At 48.4% G+C, this 19,934-nt stretch overlaps 1 protein-coding gene across 4 annotated transcripts in view; it reads right to left on the bottom strand.

Annotated features, from left to right (window-relative positions):
- Positions 1-19,765, bottom strand: part of mical1 (microtubule associated monooxygenase, calponin and LIM domain containing 1) — a 30,704-nt gene extending 10,939 nt beyond the window's left edge. The window contains exons 1-14 of one of the 4 annotated variants that reach the window (XM_018733933.2): positions 19,679-19,765; positions 14,341-14,513; positions 13,915-14,205; positions 10,958-11,165; positions 9,860-9,979; positions 8,746-8,841; positions 8,430-8,585; positions 7,643-7,743; positions 3,809-4,066; positions 3,526-3,641; positions 3,276-3,402; positions 3,046-3,133; positions 2,652-2,799; positions 1,828-2,024 (exon numbers count right to left, since the gene is read on the bottom strand). In XM_018733933.2, coding sequence (XP_018589449.2) covers positions 1,828-2,024; positions 2,652-2,799; positions 3,046-3,133; positions 3,276-3,402; positions 3,526-3,641; positions 3,809-4,066; positions 7,643-7,743; positions 8,430-8,585; positions 8,746-8,841; positions 9,860-9,979; positions 10,958-11,165; positions 13,915-14,172 — 1,873 coding nt within the window. In that variant the 5' untranslated portion in view covers positions 14,173-14,205; positions 14,341-14,513; positions 19,679-19,765. The other 3 variants (XM_018733934.2, XM_018733935.2, XR_001965215.1) reach the window with 3 other exon arrangements.
- Between the last annotated feature and the right edge of the window lie 169 nt (positions 19,766-19,934).

Genomic DNA, 19,934 nt, shown 5'->3' with positions numbered 1-19,934 from the left:
AGAGGCACCAGGCTGAGGTCAAGGAATTCGAAGGAGCATCGCGGAGAGAAGACAATCCCTGGCAAGAAGCCCAACTATTTTATTTCCAGCATCTCTATTCAAAAGTCCACGTGCATTTTCCTAAGCTCGTGCACAAGCCCACGCACGCAGCTTATCTCCTGCCCTCCTGCGCATCGCCTTTCCATGCGGCGCGCCGCTCTGCATAGGCAGACACGCCCACTCTGGCGATTGTGCAATTCCATCACATCGAAGCATATCCTTCCCTTAAACAGCATCCTTTTCTCCACCACATTTAGTAATCCTGTCCGCCGCTTCAGGTGCAACGGCAGCCAGCATCACGCTGCCATTCGTACCTGCATGAAAGGAATGATGAAGCAGGTGCAACCATGGGACGCGTCCCCAGTCATCTGTCAGAGGAGCCCGGTGCAGAGCAGCGGACAGTCCCACCCCACCTCACCCCACCCGAGCGGACTGCACAGATGCCACTCAGCTTCCAGCCCTTCCGTTATACTTCCCACTCATTCGCTCGCTCATTCACCGATACCTGAACAGTGCGCAGCCCCCAGGCAGCGGGACCCCCCTGAGAGCAGCAGCAGCAGCGACAGATCGCCCCCCAGGGCACCAGCAGGACTGAGCGGCAGTCCCGCCCCTCGTGTTAATAAGCCATTTCCTCGGGAGCCCGTCAGCCTCGGCAGCTGCTGCTGCGGCTGTGAGCGACGGAGACGGTCAACCCTCGGCCCACGGGCATTCTGGGTAGTTGTCTTAAAGGGACAGCAACGCAGCCAATTCCTTATGGGAATGGGGCCACGAGCCCACAGGCTGCTGCGCACACCTACAGACAGGGTATGTAGCGGTAAGATCTTTCCTCACTTTTTCCTACTGCCTGATTACATTAAGGTACTTAAGGAGACCCGAGAATTCTAAGATTTCTGTCGTGCCATCAGAGAAATCCATTGCATATTGCATACGCTATCTGTGTGCCCTGCAGTAATGTTAAATAAAAAGCACAAATAAAATAACAACATTGAAATGTCAGCTTCTTCTTAATGAGGTGGAGATACACACACCAGAGGACACCACCGTGACCAGCAAGCAGTTGTGCCTGTTCCGGAAAAGTCTCTGTAGGAATGCCCCAGATGGCTCAGCACAACAGGAATATGTTGGAAAAAACTGTCATTAATCATTTAGGCTCATTTCACACTGCCAACTTCATGTGGCCCAGTTCCTGTCTTTGGCATGTTGGGATTTTTTCCTTTAAAACTAAAGAAGACATCCAAGTGAAGACCGCGAGAAATCCATGTCACCGGATCCAGGGTTGTGCAGCGTTTCATTTCGGAGAAAAGACAAACGAGATGGTCTCAAAACAACCCGATAAAGCAAAGTCAACTGGGTGACCAAAAAAGGCTGCTACAAGTAATATATGTAGCGCTAATGGAAAAAGAACCTTAACTGTAAGTTTTAAAAAGGACAAATGCAGGCCACGGGTGGAGCACGTGTTGGTGGTCGTGGTGGGAGTTCACCTGCACACTTGTGTTGTTTCAGGGATTCAGTATGGACCAGTTGTAAGTGTGGGCAGCTTGCCAGTCAGTAGGCAGTGACTTCCATTGAAAGTGTAATTCACCCTCATTTAACCACATTTAACTAGCAGGAAAGATTAGAATTTAAACCCTATGCAAGTTCTTTTTTTTTAAAACCATCGTGACATTAACAAAATAAGTAGGAGGTCATAATGATATAAAATTATATTAACATTAATGCATGAAATTAAATTACCATGTAATTAAAGGGACAATGTAGCCGCAGATGGCTGCAGTGCCGATAGCTCACCAGTAGGCGGCGCCGTCCCCATGAAGGAGTTGTACAACTGGGTGAGGTACAGCACCATAGAGAGCCTGTCCGGCTGTCCCTGCGCCAGCATGTCGCCGCCTGACATGATTGGGGAGATGCCCAGTTCCTTTTCGGCCACGTCGAACGCCAGCTGATTGTTGTGGGCGGAGTTGTGCTTGTCAAGGGAGTCAAAGTCACTGCAAAGGGGAAGAATAACACGTTTGTACTCCATATTGGTCATAACCCCGCAACAGGCTGACAGTACCACGATGTGTCCCGCGCCCTGCGATTCCCTGCACAGGTTACAGATGATCACGCAATTGACAAGCAATTGCTGCAAGTGGATGGTCAAATATAATAATTAAAAACAGATAAAATTCAGATGAACTGATACAGGACTTCCTGCACACCTGGATGGTGTGTTTTTCTTCTGTTCAGCGTGTGAAACGGAGGTCATACATCATCTTACAAATGTAGGAGGTCCTATATCCTACACCTATCTTTTTTCCATTTCTCCCCCTTACAGCTAACAGTTCCAACCCGTTTACTGCACTATACAGCTGGATGTTTTACCTCATCTGGGCTGGGACTAAACCTAAGGGGGTGTGGCTCACAATCTTGTGGGGTGGGGCTCGAAATTATTCATTTATTACTTTGCCAGTATAACTGTACACCTTGTTGTTATGTGTCATGATGAGCTGCTGTGTGTGACTCCTTGCGGGGACTAAAAGCAACAGGATTACATGATCCTACATGATCCATAATGGGGTGTGGCTTACACACGGGGCAAGGTCTGAAGTCAAAGAGGCGTGGTTTATACTCACATGAGCTTTGGCCTGAAGTGGTGGATGAGGGCGCAAAGCGCCAGTCCAGACCTCCATGACTCGGTCAGGTCCGTCACTGCAACCCCCTTGTAGCCAGCGGTTTGGTTCTGGCACCAGCTCAACAGATCTTCATAGCGCCCGAATGAGTCTGAGATGAACACCATGGCCATAGCGATCAGCCACAAAGCTGCTGGTCTGGTGTAATCACCGTGTGACAAGAGTACCGCTCAGTGGGTGTCACCAATTAATTAGTATAATCATAACATCATGGTCATTATCAATGCTGTGTGATACCCTGTAATAAATACAAGTAGAGTCATGGTACAGCATCACAGAGTGAGCTTCATGCTAACTGAAGGAGCTGGAGATGCACCCCAGCGAATGGGGCTCCAACCTTGGCGCAGGTGCGGAGCCTTGTTCATCCGCTTGAAGGAGGACCTGCAAGCATCTATGTGGTCTTCAGTATCGTACAGGTTCCGGACCTTGAGAGACGAACAGGAAAGAACGAGTTAATGAAACCTGAGTAAACCGTCCAACCCTGTTGTAGTGCTGCAGGACCCAACTGTGCTTGTTACCATGGTGACAATGGTCACTGGCTGATCACTGCTCAGGCGGCTTGCTCACCTGAGAGGCCTTGATGGATCCCAGGTTGATGTTGGGGTAGCGCGTGGTGGGGTTGATGCTGTACGCGTTGTAGTTCTTGCTGGTGTTCTCGGGGGTCGTCTGCGACAGCAGCTGATAGACGCTCTCCCTTTCCATACAGGTTTGAGGTAGACGGGAGTGAGAAAAGAGAGAGCTCAGTTCTCCAGGGTCCTTCTTGCAAAGGAACTGCATCATTTGTAACTCTGCACTTCTAGCATGAAGTGAGCGTTACCGTTCAGCAAGGACATCCACGGGGTTCGCACCCAGTCCCCAGCGCCTCACCATCCAGGCTGCATCGAAGGCAGCGAGAAAGCCCCGGGCCACGCCTGTTCCCAGGGGCCAGAAGGGCTGCGGACAAACGCACAGAGCACAAGGCACATGGGTGTGTTCATGTAGATTAGCCAAACAGCCCACGTTAGCACGTTAGCATCTTATCTAGGCCTGCTGTAGTGTTACTCTACAGGAAAGAGGCAGTTGTGCACCACCTCCTACAGGCATCATGTCGTGACACCCACCTCCACCAGGCAGTCGCCCACCAGGCCAACGAGCAGCTTCTTGCCCCTCCTCTCCCTCACCATGGACGCGTTCTCGGCCCGGTACATGCACGTGAAGTCGAAGACGGCTACGTCGGGGCGGCCGGTGTGGTCGCAGGCGAACTCCAGGTGCGGCAGACGGCGGCCCGTGGAGAAGTGGGCCGCGTCGTGAGCGTAACGCAGCAAGGCCTCCTGGTCCACGTTGGCCGGGGAAAGGAGGGTCTCCGCATTGCTGTGGTCCTGCAGTGGGGGATCTCAATGTGAAACGGGTTCGACATCTGAAGCGTGTTGTGCGGCACAGATATGTGAACACATGACAATTTTACCCTTTACCTGTTTAAATAGCAGCACCTTGTGCTGAAGCTGTTAGGAGTACAATACACAGGACACCTTGGGTCCTTAACCACTCTACAGTACAAAGTGAGGAAGAGGTAGGGAAATGTTGCAGAGTAATATACCAACCATCTCACACTTGACACACACTCACAGTTACTGCTACTGTTTATATTGTTATGGTCTGTCATTCTTGTCTAAAGCACATAACTGTTTCATACAGCGATAAACGTGAACATTTTCATTGTAGTAATTCCAGGTAAGTACCATGCTGAGTGGTACAAGGGCAGGGTCCGCCGGAGGGGCTACAAGTCTACTTTCTTACGTTATTTGACACTACCTGACAACAAGAAGACTTTTAATTTGTTAAATTAAAATAAAAATAAGGCCTACGTATATGAAACTGCTTTGCCGTACTACTATGTACCTACATTTTTCTCCATCCATCGAATCATCCAAACATCCATCGAGATCCACCAACCATGTACCCAGTGAGTGCTGCGATGAAAATTAGATGCATAAAACAAAAGGTCAATTATATAATCATTTTAATGAACTAATGAATCCAAAGAGCCAGGAAGAAGAGTGCACAGAGCCAGAGATTGTATTTATAAAAAAAAAAAAAAAAAAAAAAAATCACCCCAGCCAACCATCTGATATCGATCTTCAAAAATGCAAATCATGGTATTTTTCCTCACTGCAGTCTCCTGAGCCTCACTGTACTGGCAGAAGCAACCTGCGTGAGGTGGTGACAGCGGGAACCTCGGACATTCTGGCACTACAGCGCTGGGAATCGAGTATAAAACTGGATTTTCTGTAAAGGCTGTACAGGAAAAGGACGGTCAGTCCTGCAAGTCCTGCAGGTTCATGTTTTAATTTTTATCCCTTTTCTAACGCCATTTACAATTCCCATTGTGAGGAAGTCACATAGTTTCTACATGTTAAAGAAAAAAACTGGTTCCTGGATGGAAAAATGTCAGATAGTGAATTAAAATATCACTATTTTATGCACTACACTTCGAACAGCAATACATTTTATAATATTAGCTACAATCTTTATTAAAGCGGTTACTTATAGGATGTCTTTTAAAGTTGTTTTTCACTCACTCACTCACTCGAACCACTAATCCACTGCAGTCACAGAGGTCCAGAGTCTATACCAGAAGCACAGGGCGCGGCACACTGTACGCGGTGCTTTGATCGTTTGGCTCAGAGATGTTCACGACATAAATAAAGACGGATCCCCAGACGACCACCTCCGTTTCACTGTCCAAAACACGTGGACGGGACACTGGTGGAGGCGCCTTATAGCATCACCGGGTGGTGTCACAGTTCGAGCTGCTGCCTTGCGCTCGAAGGGCCCGGCTTCAAAACCGACCTCTTGCCGTAGCGGACTTGAACAAGGTACTTACCTTCAATTGCTGTAGTACAAATTATAGAGCTGCACAAATGAGTGAATCATTTGAAGAAAAGTAAGAGCTAAAACGATGAATAACAGTAAATGTGCCATGTGAGATACAGTATATCAGATTTATATTAATCAGTGGTCGACATCTGGTTGCGATGATGGTCGTCGTCGTCGTTTTGCACCAAGTCTCCACACACAGTAAAATGTATTTATTGGGTTGTGCTCTTTTTTTCTTTGTTTTTTTGTTTTTTTTTTTTTTTAAAACTGTTCCTGCCAGCAGGGGGTGCGGTGGCGCAGTGGGTTGGACTGCAGTCCTGCTCTCCCGTGGGTCTGGGGTTCGAGTCCCGCTTGGGGTGCCTTGCGACGGACTGGCGTCCCGTCCTGGGTGTGTCCCCTCCCCCTCTGGCCTTACGCCCTGTGTTACCGGGTAGGCTCCGGTTCCCCGTGACCCCGTATGGGACGAGCGGTTCTGAAAATGTGTGTGTGTGTGTGTGTGTTCCTGCCAGCGTTTCCTCCACATTTCCTTTGTTGCTCTGCTTAACGACTGATCTGAACCGAGAGCCCGGGAGAGGAGCTGTGCTGTCAGGAGTCGGCCATGCAGGGGCGACATGGTGCGTGCGTGTGCGTGCGCGAGGGTGCGCTGCCTGCTGCTTCTGCCAATTGTACAAAAATGGGTACATGTTTAGACAATGCAATTTCACTTAAAAGGCAGTTCTTGTGAAACTCATTTGCTGTTGCAGGAGCTTTTCATTCTGTGGGACCCAAACGAAATGAGGGCTGAGTGTAAAAGAAACAGTTATTTGCCTATTTATACAGCAGGGTAATTTTTACCGCGTCACTTCCGGGAAAGTACCTGGTGAGCTTCGAACCCGAGTCCTTCAGACAGCAACAAGACAGCAACCCCCTGTTACAGACACCCCTTTTAACAAGAAAATTAAGTCCTCAGAAGAATGTTTTATACATGTATTCATTTAGCAGATGCTTTTCCCCAAAGCGACATACATTTCATAGAAAATACTATTTGTACATTACAATTACATTACAGCTTAATTAATAGCTAAGTACATTCTAAAAGTGACAACAAAAATTTTTTAATTATATGTATCTCTGTTCAAGGCAACGACCCAACTCCACCTGCTTTTTGAAATGGGGGTTAGATACATGTAGATAAACTCCTTACATGTCTGATATCAATGCTGTGAAGAAACCAATGTGGACAAACTAGAGCGACTTTAATGCGAAGAAGAGGAACCGAGGGTAGGAACCACGATATCTCATCGCAGAGGAGGAAAGTGACTGCAATGAGCATCTTTGACAGAAGCCACAGAACACAACACCCAGCTCTTTCGTCACCTACCGAAGGAACGCGCACGCACACACCATGCTGCTGTCGCAGTCCAGGTTCTCACGCTAACAACCCTCACAACTTCAGTTCCAGAAACTAAAGCCATGCAGACGCACATCAGAGAGAGACGTGAACAAAAGACTGTCCAAACTGAGCTGCTGGTAGGGGTCAAGCAGGAGGAGTTCTCCGGTGAAGGAGAAGAGGAGGCAGCCCAAAGTGTCGGTGACATGCTTCCTTGAATAGAAACAACCTTTTCAAACACATGCACCGCAGTCATGAGGGACTAGCGGCAGGGAACCCTTAAGGGACAATGTCAGAGAGAAGCATCCGTTTGGAGAGGCCTAAGCAGGCTGGCTACACTGGAAGGGGGGCAACTTCAGGATGAAGAGATGCTCCATCAAGAAGACAGCTCTAGCCACCCCCACTCTCCACATGAGGCAACGGGCAGCACAGCGGCTGATAAACTGGGGTGTGTGACCAGGAGATTTCAGCAACAAATCCTGGAAAAGGAGCTGCTGTTGTACCTTCAAGGGGTGTAGAACTGAATATCCACGCTTTAGAAAACTGGTACAAATAAAAAAAAAAATATTGTGAGCTAAGGAAGAATTTGCTCTGGTTGACTGTTGAAGTATACTTCCCTCTGGTGAGCGGTCATCTTAGGTGGGGAAAAGAACGTTTTGAGCTTCCGAGTCATCCAAGCACATTCATCCTTGACACAACATGTCCTCACCTGCTTTAAGACACCCGTGTTCAACAGGCTTTTCTTCTTGGCAGTCATTACAAAGTAGTGGGTGTCATCCTTGTAGTAGACAATGTTCTCCAGATCAATGCCTTGAGGGGGATGGAAAAAAGAGAACTTCAGTCTAAACCAGTCTGTACATGCTTACTGGTCCATGGAAACTCTTTTTTCAGTTCAGTCAAGAGCTTCTCTTTTCATTCCCTTCTCAGCTTGGTGACAAAACTTAAGTTCACTCAACAGAATGGGTGAGAAGGAATCATAAAAGGCAAAAGGTGGGATGGAAGAGGAAAGTCGTGTATGGACAATTACAATAGTGTCCGTTCTGCCAACTACGCCAGCTGATGGCACCACCCCCCCTCCACGAAATGAACGGTGTAGGTATGACACCAGGTTCCTCGACCACTTTGTATAGCCTACAACAGACATTCCAGGCAGCAGTAAGGAGATGACAACACTGCTTAACAAACTTTATTTTACACAACACCTTTAAAAGCAGCCTTACAGTAAAAAGAAGATGTCTACACAGGGTTATCTAAGGGCACTTTAATGTTCCAGTGACACAAATTCACCAAGTGATCGATGTGTGTGCCCTGTGCGCCTACCTGTCCACAGAGCTTTCATGAACCACTGGTATCAGAACACATATACTGCCTGTGCGAAAATACAGATACTACTAGCACGGTACAAGACCAACGTAGGTGAGGACTGAATGAGGTCATGTTTGTATTTTCCCCCTGTGGACTAGCTTGTTCCCCTCGCCCACATTTCCTTCTCCAACCTGTCTCCGTGTGGAGGTCCTGGAAGAACTTCTGGTTATAGATGCGGGCCACACCGCTGATCTCCGCAACCTGGGCCTCAGTGGCGGTGTGGTGGTTGATGAAGTTTGCCGTAATGCCGATGGCCAGCTTTCCCCGGAGCTCTTTCCGACGGAAACCTGGGAGAAAGGCGGGAGGCAGGCGGGAGGCAGGTACAAGTCGCTGTTGACGAGAACTGCTTCCAAAACCACATGCGATGAAGGGAACTTAACTGCGGAATGCAAATGTGAGTTCCTCCGCTGTCTCTTCCGTGAAGATCTTTCTGGAAATGTCTCTTACCTGCAGGGACAAAGCGGCCTCCGCCAGCTGATATGAGGACGTCAAACTGGAAGGACCCTGCTGGGTGATCCACTGGGCTCAGCTGGGCTCTCCAGCCTAGAGAGAGAGTGGAACCTTGGCCTCATGATCAACTGCCTGCTGACACGCTTTCATAATTCTGTTACACTTGATAAAAAGCATCTTCCAACAACAAATATACTGACACAAAGGCAGAAGGGCAAAGTTTTTACCCTTGTTTTTCCTTCTTTGTTTTGTCTTTCCATTCTGCATCAACCCCAATTTCTCTTTATGGTCCAATAGACTGGCGTTCAACCCTAGCTTTGGTGGACCCATGCGTACGCCGATTTTTGTTCCAGCTCCTCATTACACCCCCTGAGCTGCTGACTGCATGCACTGCATCATCCAAACAACATTAAACCAACTGAATAAGCTAATTACGCTGTGTCAAACTCAAGTGTTGCTGTTCGAGAAACATTTGCGAAAACCGCATTCAGCCCTTAGCTAATGTGTTTGGTTCCCTGTGGTTTTAAATAAACAAACCCAAATGAAGAGCTGAAGGCAGAGTGCAGAAGGAGCCGCAGGGGCTGAAAACTTGCACTTGCAGCCAGAAGGGTCCCAGTTTGAATCTTAGAAGAGGGTAAGAAACATGGTAGATGCAAAGTCTTAAAAGTTTCATGCATATTCTGCACACCATGCATTGATGATGCAAGACAAACAGTTTTGAGGATCTAAGCCACGTTCATGAAACAGAAAAGAACATCACATGAATCATGCATGACCTCATAATTGCAGACTAAGAAGCTGACTAGGGATCAAGTAAAGAGAGACGTAATCATAACAGAGCGAACCTGCAGGTGCTGGAACTGGAGCTAACAGTGCCTACACCTGAGGGAGTGTGGTCTGGTTGAGAGAGACAAGTCCACCTGTGAGGTCCTTCACACTAGAGTGAAGATCAGAGCTGCTGGAGTCTACACCTCAAGAACTGAGGCCTAGCAGAGAGAGAAGTCTACCCATGAAATCCTTGATGTGAGAAACCTACTTCTGAAACCCCTGAAAGTAGACTGAAGGTCATAGATGGGACACTGGGGTTTAGACTTGAGGGAGTGAAGCCTACCTGTGATCTCCTTGCCGTTGGACTGAGGCTCCACCAACCCCTTGTACTCCACCCCAATGTGAACCTCCACCCCCAGCAACAGAACAACCTTGAGCAGAATGAGCTGCAGCTGACGAATGCCTGCAGAACACACACGCGCACACACACACACACACACACACACACACACACACACACACACACACACACACACAAAATGAGTAAACATGGACACGGTCACTCACGAACAGAGCAACGTGGTGATCAGACACAGGTCTTTGAACACTGATTCCGTGGAGTAAGAAAAGATATAATAACAATGATCCAGGCAGCAAGAATCAAATCCCTACAGTCAGAGCCAACCAGATTGAGATAAAAGAAAAATAAAGGGAATCGATAGTCTTTCTACACATGTGAATTATCTTTTACACTGTTCATGCAACTTCCAGTACCCTGGAAAAACCAAAGGGCTCTTAGAAACGAGTTTAACTGAAGAGAAACATCTACAAGAAATGAAGTTGAGAAGTCCCCTGTGGTCTGGCATCTTAATACCATGGGACACGATGCTGAGCTCTGTTTCATGGGAATTCAATGCATGAAGCTGTCAAGTAGGGGTGGTGTCTAAGACACACGTCTGCTACAGAGGGAGAGTGAAACTTTCTACATCCTGCATCACCTAATGGCCTCAAAGAGCTCATGTTTCTACTGTTGATCATTCAGTTCTTTGCCAGCTGTTTTCCATGCATCAGTCCTTCACCTATAAGTCTTAATTTTTTACTATTTTAACCTATGGTGTTATTGTGCTTATAATCCTCATACTGTCCTTGTCTCTTAAGGTTTATGTCTGCTATTCACTCATTGGGATTTAGTCCACTGTTGGTCAACAATCATGACGTCATAAGCTGTTCCCTTTCCTGTACACCGCATACATGTGTCTCTTGGTGGAATGTAAATGCACGCTGATGAGGGCACTGAGCCGAATTGCAAATTGTTACATGTTATATGATAATGTTCTATGTTCTAACGTGAGAAGGAGAACTTTGGTGGTGGTCACTGACTAAGAACAGGATATACCACAGAGTTCTTCTCAAGAATGCTGCCTGTGGAGTGACCACTCACTGATGTGGTCCAGAGATCCAGAGCAGAACCTGCCATAGAACTTCTTGGCAGCGAGGCCACGCAGGTCGTGGATGGTGTAGGGCCACAGGTGGAGCACGTTGTTCCTGGAGAAGGTCTCCCGCTTCTCAAGCAGTACCACCTTGGCACCCAGCAGCGCCAGTTCAATAGAGGTTCGAAGCCCACAGGGGCCAGCACCTAGAACAAGGCACTGGAACACGGAAGGAGAGCAATCAGCATTTTGACCTCACCATAACGGGGACACGAACAGGAACCGGTAACCTTCCACAAAACGATCAGTACATCTGGCACTGTTGTCAAGTCGTTCCAAAAGGCTGTTGCCGAGCCGAACGTACACCGATCAGCCACAACGTTAAAACCACTGACAGGTGAAGTGAATAACATTGATTAACTTGGTACAATGGCACCTGTCAAGGGGTGGGATGTATTAAGCAGCAAGTGAACAGTCGGTTCTTGAATTTCATGTGTCGGAAGCAGGAAAAATGGGTAAGTGTAAGGATCTGAGCGACTTTGACAAGGGCCAAATTGTGATGACTAGATGACTGGGTCAGAGCATCTCCAAAATGGCGGGTTTTGTGGGGTGTTCCCGGTATGCAGCGGTTAGTACCTACCAAAAGTGGTTCAAGGAAGAACAACCGGTGAACCGGCAACAGGCTCATGGGCACCCAAGGCTCACTGATGTGCATGGGGAGTGAAAGCTAGCCCGTCTGGTTCGCTCCCACAGAAGAGCTACTGTAGCACTGATAGCTGAAAACCTTAATGCTGGCCGTGATAGAAAGGTGTCAGAACACACATTGCATCACAGCTTGTTGCATATGGGACTCTGCAGCCGCAGACCAGTCAGAGTCCCTATGCTGACCCCGTCCACCGCTGAAAGCGCCTACAGCAATGGAAGAAGGTGGCCTGGTCTGACAAATCACGTTTTCTTTCAGATCATGTTGACGGCTGGGTGCGTGTGTGTCATTTACCTGGGGAAGAGATGGCAGCAGGATGCACTATGGAAAGAAGGCAGTGTGATGCTCTGGGCAATGTTCTGCTGGGAAAGCTTGGGTCCTGGCGTTCATGTGGATGTTGCTTTGACATGTACCACCTACCCAAAGATTGTTGCAGATCATGTACACCCCTTCACGGCAACGGTATTCCCTGTTGGCAGTGGCCCTGCCACACTGCAAAAATTGTTCAGGAAGGGTTTGAGGAACATGACAAAGACTTTAAGGTGTTGACGTGACCTCCAAATTCCCCAGATCTCAATCTGATCCAGCATCTGTGGGATGTGCTGGAAAAACAAGTCTGATCCATGGAGGCCCCACCTCACAACTTAGGGCACTTAAAGGATCTGCTGCTAACGTCTTGGTGCCAGATACCACAGGACCCCTTCAGAGGTTTTGTGAAGTCCATACCTGGATGAGTCAGAGCTGTTTTGGTGGCATGAGGGGGACCTACACCATATTAGGCAGGTGGTTTTAATGTTTTGGCTGATTGGTGTATATAGTGGCACAAAGGACAGAGACACGGAACAAGTAGCATTAAGAAGAACAAGGTAAAGGTAAAAAGAGAGGTGATGACTGAGGTCCAGGTCCAAGTCCAGGTCCAGGTCCATCCAGAAAAAAAAACCTACAGAACGCAGGTGAAGTTAGTGAATGACGTGTGTCTGCGTCCTGAGGAAAGTACATGTAGGGTCCCTTGGCACAGTAGCACTGCTGCAATAAAAAGTTGAGACACAGCCGGTACATCACACACCCGTTACAACTTTATCACTGGCATTTCCCCACTCTGAACTGCGCAGTACGGCCGACGTGCACGTTTACTGACGGGAAGTGACCTCAGATGGCAGAATGAGGGCCAGAGGTCCTCACGGTGCCGACGGTCATCTCGACCGGGGACGACCGAGTCGACCCATTTGTCAACTTCACCGTCTCGTTGACTTCCGTTCATCTCACACTTTGTCTTACACTGTGAGGACTGTGCAGAAAGCCACTCGCAGAAGACCAGCAGGAGGAGTGCAGGTTAGAGCTGCGTCCTGCTGTGTGTACAAGTGGCTCATTTGACATTGCAATTTCAGCTTGGATAAAGATCAAGAACATTAATAAAAGTAACAAAAAAAAAAGCACTAATTTAGACATATTATGACACATTCAAACACAATTTCCAAGCACAAGGAGGACGTCACGGGACTCGTTTTGCGGCGAGGTGCACATTTCACACGTGGCGAGTACCGTACCGACGGGGTGCTGGGATACCGAGGGAGCATCGCCGTGTCATACGGCTACTCGGTCACGAGCGTGCGAGCTGTTCTTCCTCACGCTCATCGCCTTCCGGCACCAGCTCGACAGCGACTCGCCTCACCCCCCACAGCTCTACGCAGCGTCACGTCACAGAAAGGACTGTTTCAATAACGCGTATTGTTTTCACGAACAAACCAGTAGGTCACGGGGTAAACAACGCAACAAGTACCTCACTGGGCGTGGTTAATGATGTCTCATTAGAATGGTCACCGGAATTTCAGTGAAAAACACCCCTTGCTTTTACAGCACCGTCTCTTCTATCAGTACTCGTATCACATTTTTCTCTCGCTGCTCTTCTTATCATCGTATTTCTCCGTTCTCCCGGCTTGATCGGGGCAACACGCAACGTGCTGACGATTACGATCCGTTCCCGTACGTCAAACACCACATAGCCCGACTCTATTACTCGTTCGTCCATCCGACACTCTCCACACTCACTGACACGCTTAGGTTTGTTCATTTATAAAACTGGGTCATTTTTACTGTATCGATGCAGCGAAAGTACTTTGATGAAGGGCACTACAGCAGGAGGCGGCACTCGAACCCAGCACCATCGGCTGCGAAACAACACCTCCGAACAGTACGCTACCTGCTCATGAGAGCAAACCACACAACAGACAGAAGGCCTCCCCAGCGTGACCCCGGCAACCTCACCTTGTTCCCAACGCAGGCTTGGCCCTGCCCGTAGTCCGGGTGGGCGGCCCGCTTGTCCAGCTTGGCCCACAGAGCCTTGGCCTTCCAGTAGTTCAGCCTCTCCTTCAGCTTGGGGTAGAAGCACCGGTGGTCCTGGGGGTCCACGTCGAGGAGGCGGCAGAGCGCCGAGAAGCTCTGCAGCACATCCTTGCAGGTCTGGGCCTGAACGAAGCAGTCGAAGGCGGCGTGCGATGGATCTGGGGCGTCCTCCTGGGGCATGGTGGCTGGAGCAGCTACCGGGGAGCCGCTTCACTGCAAGATTGTGGAACATGTTCACCAATTATTAAAACACGCAAGTACTCACCACATACAAAACTGGTTTTCACTAACTGGAAGTGGTATTAAACTTCCTCAAATATTGAAGGAGGAAAAAAAAAAAAAAACAACCTTCAAAATTTCTCCTCGTATAGCTTCAGCTTCTGCACGGTTGCACAAGTTCATCGAAGATGAAGATAAAGAGAGGACTTCTCCTTATGAGCTTCCATCAGGCCATCCAAAGAGACCTGCAGGCACTTCGGGAAGGGAGCATCCACAACTCTTGGCTTCGGGCAGCTCCAACTCTGCGGAGAAGCACACGTTTTTGCCACGCTATGGGTGCGCACCGCTGCCGTCGAGTTTGTCTGCACCTGAGCTATTTTAACCGTATCTCATTTACAGAAACAGAAAAAAAGATACGTACTCCTCATTCCACCGGGTCACAGATGAGAGAAAACGGCATTTCCGTTATTTCAAGACTTGGTTTCAAAATTACTGGCACCCTTCCCATGAACACAACTGATTCCCAGGTGAATCATCCTTTTCCCACGTGAGTCGTCATTTTCCGTCTTAATCCAGCCCAACATCGTGTTATTCGCATTTACAATTATTCATTCATTTCACACCGTCCCCAAAGCATTTGAGAGCATTAAGGTACTTACAGCAATTTACACATTTGTACAGCAGGGTAATGTTGTAGTTAGGTGTTCACACGCATGAAGTTTTAAAGCGACATCATAACTGGCATTCTTCTCCAGCGTCCTCAGTGAACACAACGAAGACTAAAGAAGCACAGAAGCAGGAAGGCCGAGGTCTTCAGAAATGGAATTTTGCATAAACTGTCCCACCGCTGTCCACCGTGAACCCGTGGAGCCGCACGGAGCCCCAACCGGAGGCCATTCAAACTCAAACACCGCTCCGTCCAAGAATGCCGGCTAACGTTCTGACCTCCTTCCGTCTCTCTCCGCACCTCTGTTCCCGACTGCATCACCGAAAGCCCCAGACAGGAAACTGCAGCTCAGCCAATCAAAAAAGGTTTACTTTCTGAAAGTGGTCCATGTTTACTCTCATCATTCTGCATCAGTCCTCTCTTTAGCCACTTCCTGCCACTGTGTTTGAGAAACTTATTGCGACAGCACGGTGTGGTTTGACAGCTGTCTGAGGCATCTCTGACGCCACGCTTCGTGAAGCAGATGTTCTCGCATCGCTTCCCCTCCCGGAGCCCAACGTCACACGCTGCTTCCTGGAGACGCACTGCATTCTAAAGATAAACAGGGACGAACGGCTCCTTTCATGTGTCGGGTCAGCATTACCGCATTATTTGTGGTAAACGATGTATAAATACAGCGATTATAACAAATAGCGGTCTCAGCATCTTCAAGAAAAAGGACGAGACATCAATCGAACACTTTACCGAAAGCGTCACGTCAAGTCCTCCTGCGGAGTCTGCTGTGACACGTTTCGTTCTCTAATACCGGACCGAGCCTCTTCCGGTTCTGACGCTCACGTGCCCATTGTAGGCGCTTTCGTTTCGGTGGTGGACGGGGGTCGGCACGGGCACTCTGACCGGTTTGCGGCTACAGAGTCCCATACGCAGCAAGCTGTGATGCGCTGTGTGTTCCGACACCTTTCCATCACGGCCAGCGTTAAGGTTTTCGGCCATCGGTGCTACAGTAGCTCTTCTGTGGGATCGGACCAGACGGGCTAGCCTTCGTTCCCCACGCGTATCAATGAGCCTTGGGTGCCCGTGACTCTGTTGCCGGTTCACCGGTTGTCCTTCCTTGACCACTTTTGGTAGGTACTGACCACTGCATACCGGGAACACCTGACAAGACCTGCTGTTTTGGAGATGCTCTGACCCAGTCATCTAGCCGTCTGGCCCTTGCAAAAGGCACTCGGAGCCTTACGCTTTCCCATTTTTCCTGCTTCCGACACATCAAATTCAATAGCTGACTCTTCACTTGCTGCCTAATACATCACACCTCTTGGCAGGTGCCACTGTAACAAGATAATCAATGTTATTCACTTCACCTATCAGTGGTTTTAATGTTGTGGCTGATCAGTGTAAAGACAAAAAATAAAAATATTAACAACTTGCACACCTTTAAATTACATACATTCTGTTAATGCATATTTGACCTGCGAAATCCTACCCAAGATGCTGGGTTAGGGTAGAGTTTGGTATCAGCAACCCACTTGAAAGGTCTCAAATGGATTCCAATGTTACTGGTCACCCATCTTTTGTCACAATACCATGGACCACCCAGGGTGAAAGGTCTTGATTTTTATTCATAATTCTACTGGCTACACAGGGTCAATGGCGAGAGTCCATAATCTCAATACTATCAGATACCAGATCAAAGGTTCCAGTCCTTACTCATTATGCTACAGGTGAATTTCTCAGTAACTGCTGCAATTACGTCACTAATACAGTGCAATAAATCACATGACATGCCAAAACAAAGCAATAAAAAGCTGTGGGGTTCCAACGGCAGAAAACAAATGAGTCACAAGCTCAGTGACAACAATGGAGTCAGGATGAAGTACTCTATCAGATGCTCATAGGTGTTTTCACTGGCTTGGATCTGCTATCAATTATACATTTATCCTCAAAATTACTCTGATCTTGAAGGTTCCATGCAGACATACTGTAGGTGGAACAGAAAACGGAAAACACTTTGCTCCTGCAGGACCACAACATATTCCACTAATCAATCACTCAATCAATCAGTCAATCGGGCAGCCAACCTATATTTAGTCTAGTGCAATGTAACACTGGCCAATCATAGTGCACTTTTCCAAAGACACAAAATCAGACACCCGCTGGATAAAGCAAAGGTACTGTCAGGTTTGTAGAACCTTCTCGAGAAGATGTGTGCTTTGTGACCTGGCGCATTATCTGCTGGAAGCTGAAGCAATGTACCTGCTCAGCAACAACTTTTGGTACATTTAAACAATGCTTAGCTGATACAAAAAAAAAAAAAAACCCACAGTGTGTATAAAGAAAACCGTCCCCACGCATTACACTCCCTCCACCAGTCTGCACTTATAACAGGAGACAGAATGGCTTCATGGATTCTTTTTTGACAGACAACATTTACCCGCTCTTCAATTTTCCAGTTGTGGTGACTGTATGTCTGCTGGACCTCACCCTCTTGTTCTGAGCTGACATCAAGTGACCCCGGAGTGGTCTTCTGCTGCTGCAGCCTCATCCACTTCAGGCTTTTAAGAGATCCTTTCTGTGCATCATTTTTGTACTGAGCTGCTATTTTTGCACTTGCAGCCTTCCTGTTTGGCCATTTTCCTCTGACTATTCTTATTAACAAGGCGTTTCCACCCACACAAGTGCTAAGTCAACTCTATCACTTACACGTTCTTTTATACCCTAGACTCCGTATGTGTGGTATAGCTGTTTCTGAGATGAGGAGGCCATGTGGGGCACCAACGATCATGCCTTCAAAATTACTTAGATTGCACATCTTTCCCATTCTGCTGCTCAGTCCAGCACTAAGTGAAACTGTCATCGCAGTGTGCATGCTTTGTGTATATACCGAGCTGCAGTCAAATGATTTTCTGTTTCCATTAACAAGTGCTTGTACCTAATAAAGTGGCCAGTGCGTGCATAAATCAGAACTAAAAAGCAACATCACTCATTTATCAGAGAGCGCTATGGTGCATTTTATACACAACGTCTGAGCAGAAATATCTCTTCGTTCTTCGGCCAGAAGGAGCTTTCAGCACCAGACTAACGAACTTCCTTCACGTGTTTTAAAGAGCCACTGAAATACCCTCCCAATCACACGGTAAAACATCGGCCTGAACTGCAGGCGTTCATAAGACATTAATGCAAACGGAAAAAAAAGGGAAAAGCCTTTCAAATGTATCCATTTTCAAATGCTAAATATAATTTTGCCACAGTGTGCATTTTCTAAACAGACTCTAAGAAACAGATCATATCATAACTCAAATGCAAACCTCCAGGAACTTAACAGTGAAAATGAAAATAACACACTGCTTCAGCAGCTCTCTGCACAAACAGTCTCTTCGTTACTAAATCCCATGAAGCCACATCAGGATGCCAGCGAACAATTCTCCGTTTCCTGTTGCAACGGACGCTTCCGTCACGCCCGAAACGGGGCTCGCGAGACCCTTCGGTCCACATTTCACAGGTCGGCGCACAGAGCGCAAAAGCAACACGTGGCCCCCCAGCAGAGACCGGAGGTGACAAAGTGCGGTCAATGCTTTGACATCCTGTAGCCTGGGGTCTCTCGCCGCACCAGAAATGAGACCAGACAAGAGCGACGCGTCGCTCACGGTGACACAAAAGGCAAGAGAGCGACGAGCAGAGCGCCGAGGGTCCGTCCGCTCCGGCGCTGCGGTCTGTACGTCCAGCTCTAAAGTATCCCTCGGTTCCCCGGTCACCCCGCAACAGGGCGGCGCTTTCGCTCGCGGTGGGAGGCCGGGGGGGGCCGAGCGGCCGAGGGTCGCGGGAGCGAGGGGAGGATGCCGGAAGAGCCCCGAAGGAGGCGGGGGACAGGAAGAGGAGGAGGAAGACGACCGCCTTGGGGCTCGTCTCACCTGGCCCACCCGCGAGCCCCGCCTACAACCTGAATGCGCCTCCGGGTCTCCGAGCCACACGGGAGGAATGCGGAGCCTGGGGTGAAAGAGCGGAGCGGGAGGAGGAGGAGAAGGAAGAGGAGGAGGAGGAGGAGGAGGAGGAGGAGATCCTCTCAAACCGTAACGTCACATGCGCCACAATAACACGCGGCGACAATATAAGTCGAGTCCCCGGGCGGATTTACCGCAATAAAAACTGGAAGCCAACGGATCAAATGCAGGAAAAACACCCCCAACTGGACTGCGTGTCACTTGTTTTACACTTCTTTAGAAATGGAAAGAAACACTCATAATTATATCACAGCTACAGTGAAATAGTGTAATGAATCATTAAATCATAAATCATTATGTGTCAGTTTTACCTTACTGAGGTCAGTAGAACTTGACCTGCTTTCGATGCACTGAAAAGTCCACAGTGACACTTAGAGCAGCGAATTCATCACTTTTCAAACACAGAACAGAGAACTGTACAGGACTGACACCGACTCACTGAGGAGGTGTAAAAAGAAGGTGTGACCCGAGCAGAACCTGCGGTAAACCTCAGTAACTGCAGTAAACACTGAGTGAGTCTGCGTTTATGTGGAAGTTTAAAAAAATAAAAACATGAGAAAAACAACAGACACCCCCCTCCCCCCGAGAGATCATTCGGTGTGTGTGTGTGTGTGTGTGTTCGAAACCCCTGGCTGGCGTGTGATGATGTGCAGTTGTGTGTGTCTGTCTAGTCTAGACTAGACTCTACTAGACTAGACTAGACTAGAACCACTTCACTTCGCACAATCCAGACCCAGATCTGCGCGACAAAAGAAAAGTAAGTGTAACAATTTAATAACAACATTCATATAACTAAACGTACCGCTCTCTTCACCCCTCCGCGCTCCTAAACAAAGTAAACGTGGTACAAACCCGCTCCTCTTCCCCACGTGACACGCAGCGAGTGTCACAATGTCGCGAGCGCCGCCCAATTCCGGGACACGCTCGCGCGCCCAGACCTGCCCCCACCTGACGCGCACCTCACGTGGATCTGTAGGGACGCGGTGACGTCACAGGGCGTGGCTCCTCCCCCCCCACTGGCCTTCGCGCTGTGGATGATGCTTTTTTTTATCAAACGG

The sequence above is a fragment of the Scleropages formosus genome, chromosome 2 (assembly GCF_900964775.1).
Source record: "Scleropages formosus chromosome 2, fSclFor1.1, whole genome shotgun sequence".
Lineage (NCBI taxonomy): Eukaryota > Metazoa > Chordata > Actinopteri > Osteoglossiformes > Osteoglossidae > Scleropages > Scleropages formosus.
This window is presented reverse-complemented; position numbering and strand designations above follow the sequence as displayed.